We start from the raw sequence: 959 nt of genomic DNA, 5'->3' as shown, positions 1-959 counted from the left end.
CGTCAATGGGGTGGCACCAGTAGGCCACGTCGTCGGCCTGCGGGTCGTCAACCTGCGTCTGCCCCTCGCGCCGCCCCGCCAGCAGCTTCCAGGCGCTGCCTGCGGGGACGGAGCAGGCGGATGGGGCGCGGGAGTGCTCCCACACGCGTGTGCGCGTAGCCCGGGGATGCTCCAACACGCATGTGCATGCAGCCCGGGGGTGCGGGCACACTCCAGCATGCATGTGCATGCAGCCCAAGGGCATGGGCACGCTCCGACACACGTGTGCATGCAGCCTGGGGGTGCGGGCGCGCTCCAATATGCATGTGCATGCTGCCCAGGTGCACAGGCATGCTCCAACACACGTGTGCATACAGCCTGGGGGCATGGGCACACTCCGACACGCATGTGCATGCAGCCTGGGGGCACGGGCACACTCTGACATGCGTGTGCATGCAGTGTCTGTGCGCACACAGGCTCCGACACGCGTGTGCATGCAGTGTCTGTGYGCACACAGGCTCCGACACGCGTGTGCATGCCGCCCGGGGCCGCTCACCGGCGTGGATGTCCCACTTGCAGAAGAGGCTGCTCTCGTCGAAGCCGCTGGCGCCCACGATCTGCCCGATGACGTGCAGCTCCGCCATGGCCCTGCGGCGCGGCACAGTGGGTCGGGTCGGGTTGGCGGGGGCCACGCGCAGCCCCGGCACACGCGTGTGCACCCCACTGCGCACACCGCTGCCCCCCACTTGCACGCCCCGGGGCCCCGCAGCGTGCAGCCCATCGCACGTCCCTTTGCACACCCCTTTGCAGCCTGTTGCACGCCCCGCGTGCACCCCCTTTGCGCCCGGCTGCACCCGCGCTTGCACACCCCTTTGCACACCCCATTGCACACGTGTTTGCACCCCGGGTCCCGCCCTGTTGCACGCCCCGCTCGCACCCCCTTTGCACCCGGTTGCACACGTGTTTGCACACCCGCTTGC

At 69.3% G+C, this 959-nt stretch overlaps 1 protein-coding gene across 1 annotated transcript in view; it reads right to left on the bottom strand.

Moving 5' to 3' along the window:
• Positions 1-623, bottom strand: part of LOC112965764 (transforming growth factor beta-1-like) — a gene marked incomplete at its 3' end in the record, with an annotated part of 4,720 nt that extends 4,097 nt beyond the window's left edge. Inside the window, exons 1-2 of the mRNA XM_026065099.1 lie at positions 536-623; positions 18-99 (exon numbers count right to left, since the gene is read on the bottom strand). Of these exons, the coding sequence (XP_025920884.1) occupies positions 18-99; positions 536-623 (170 nt within the window). The remainder of the gene's footprint in view (positions 1-17; positions 100-535) is intronic.
• Positions 624-959: the final 336 nt, after the last annotated feature.

The sequence above is a fragment of the Apteryx rowi genome, unplaced genomic scaffold (genome assembly GCF_003343035.1).
Source record: "Apteryx rowi isolate R43461 unplaced genomic scaffold, aptRow1 scaffold_2231, whole genome shotgun sequence".
NCBI lineage: Eukaryota > Metazoa > Chordata > Aves > Apterygiformes > Apterygidae > Apteryx > Apteryx rowi.
The sequence above is the reverse complement of the archived record's forward strand: the minus strand, read 5'-3'. Positions and strand labels throughout refer to the sequence as shown.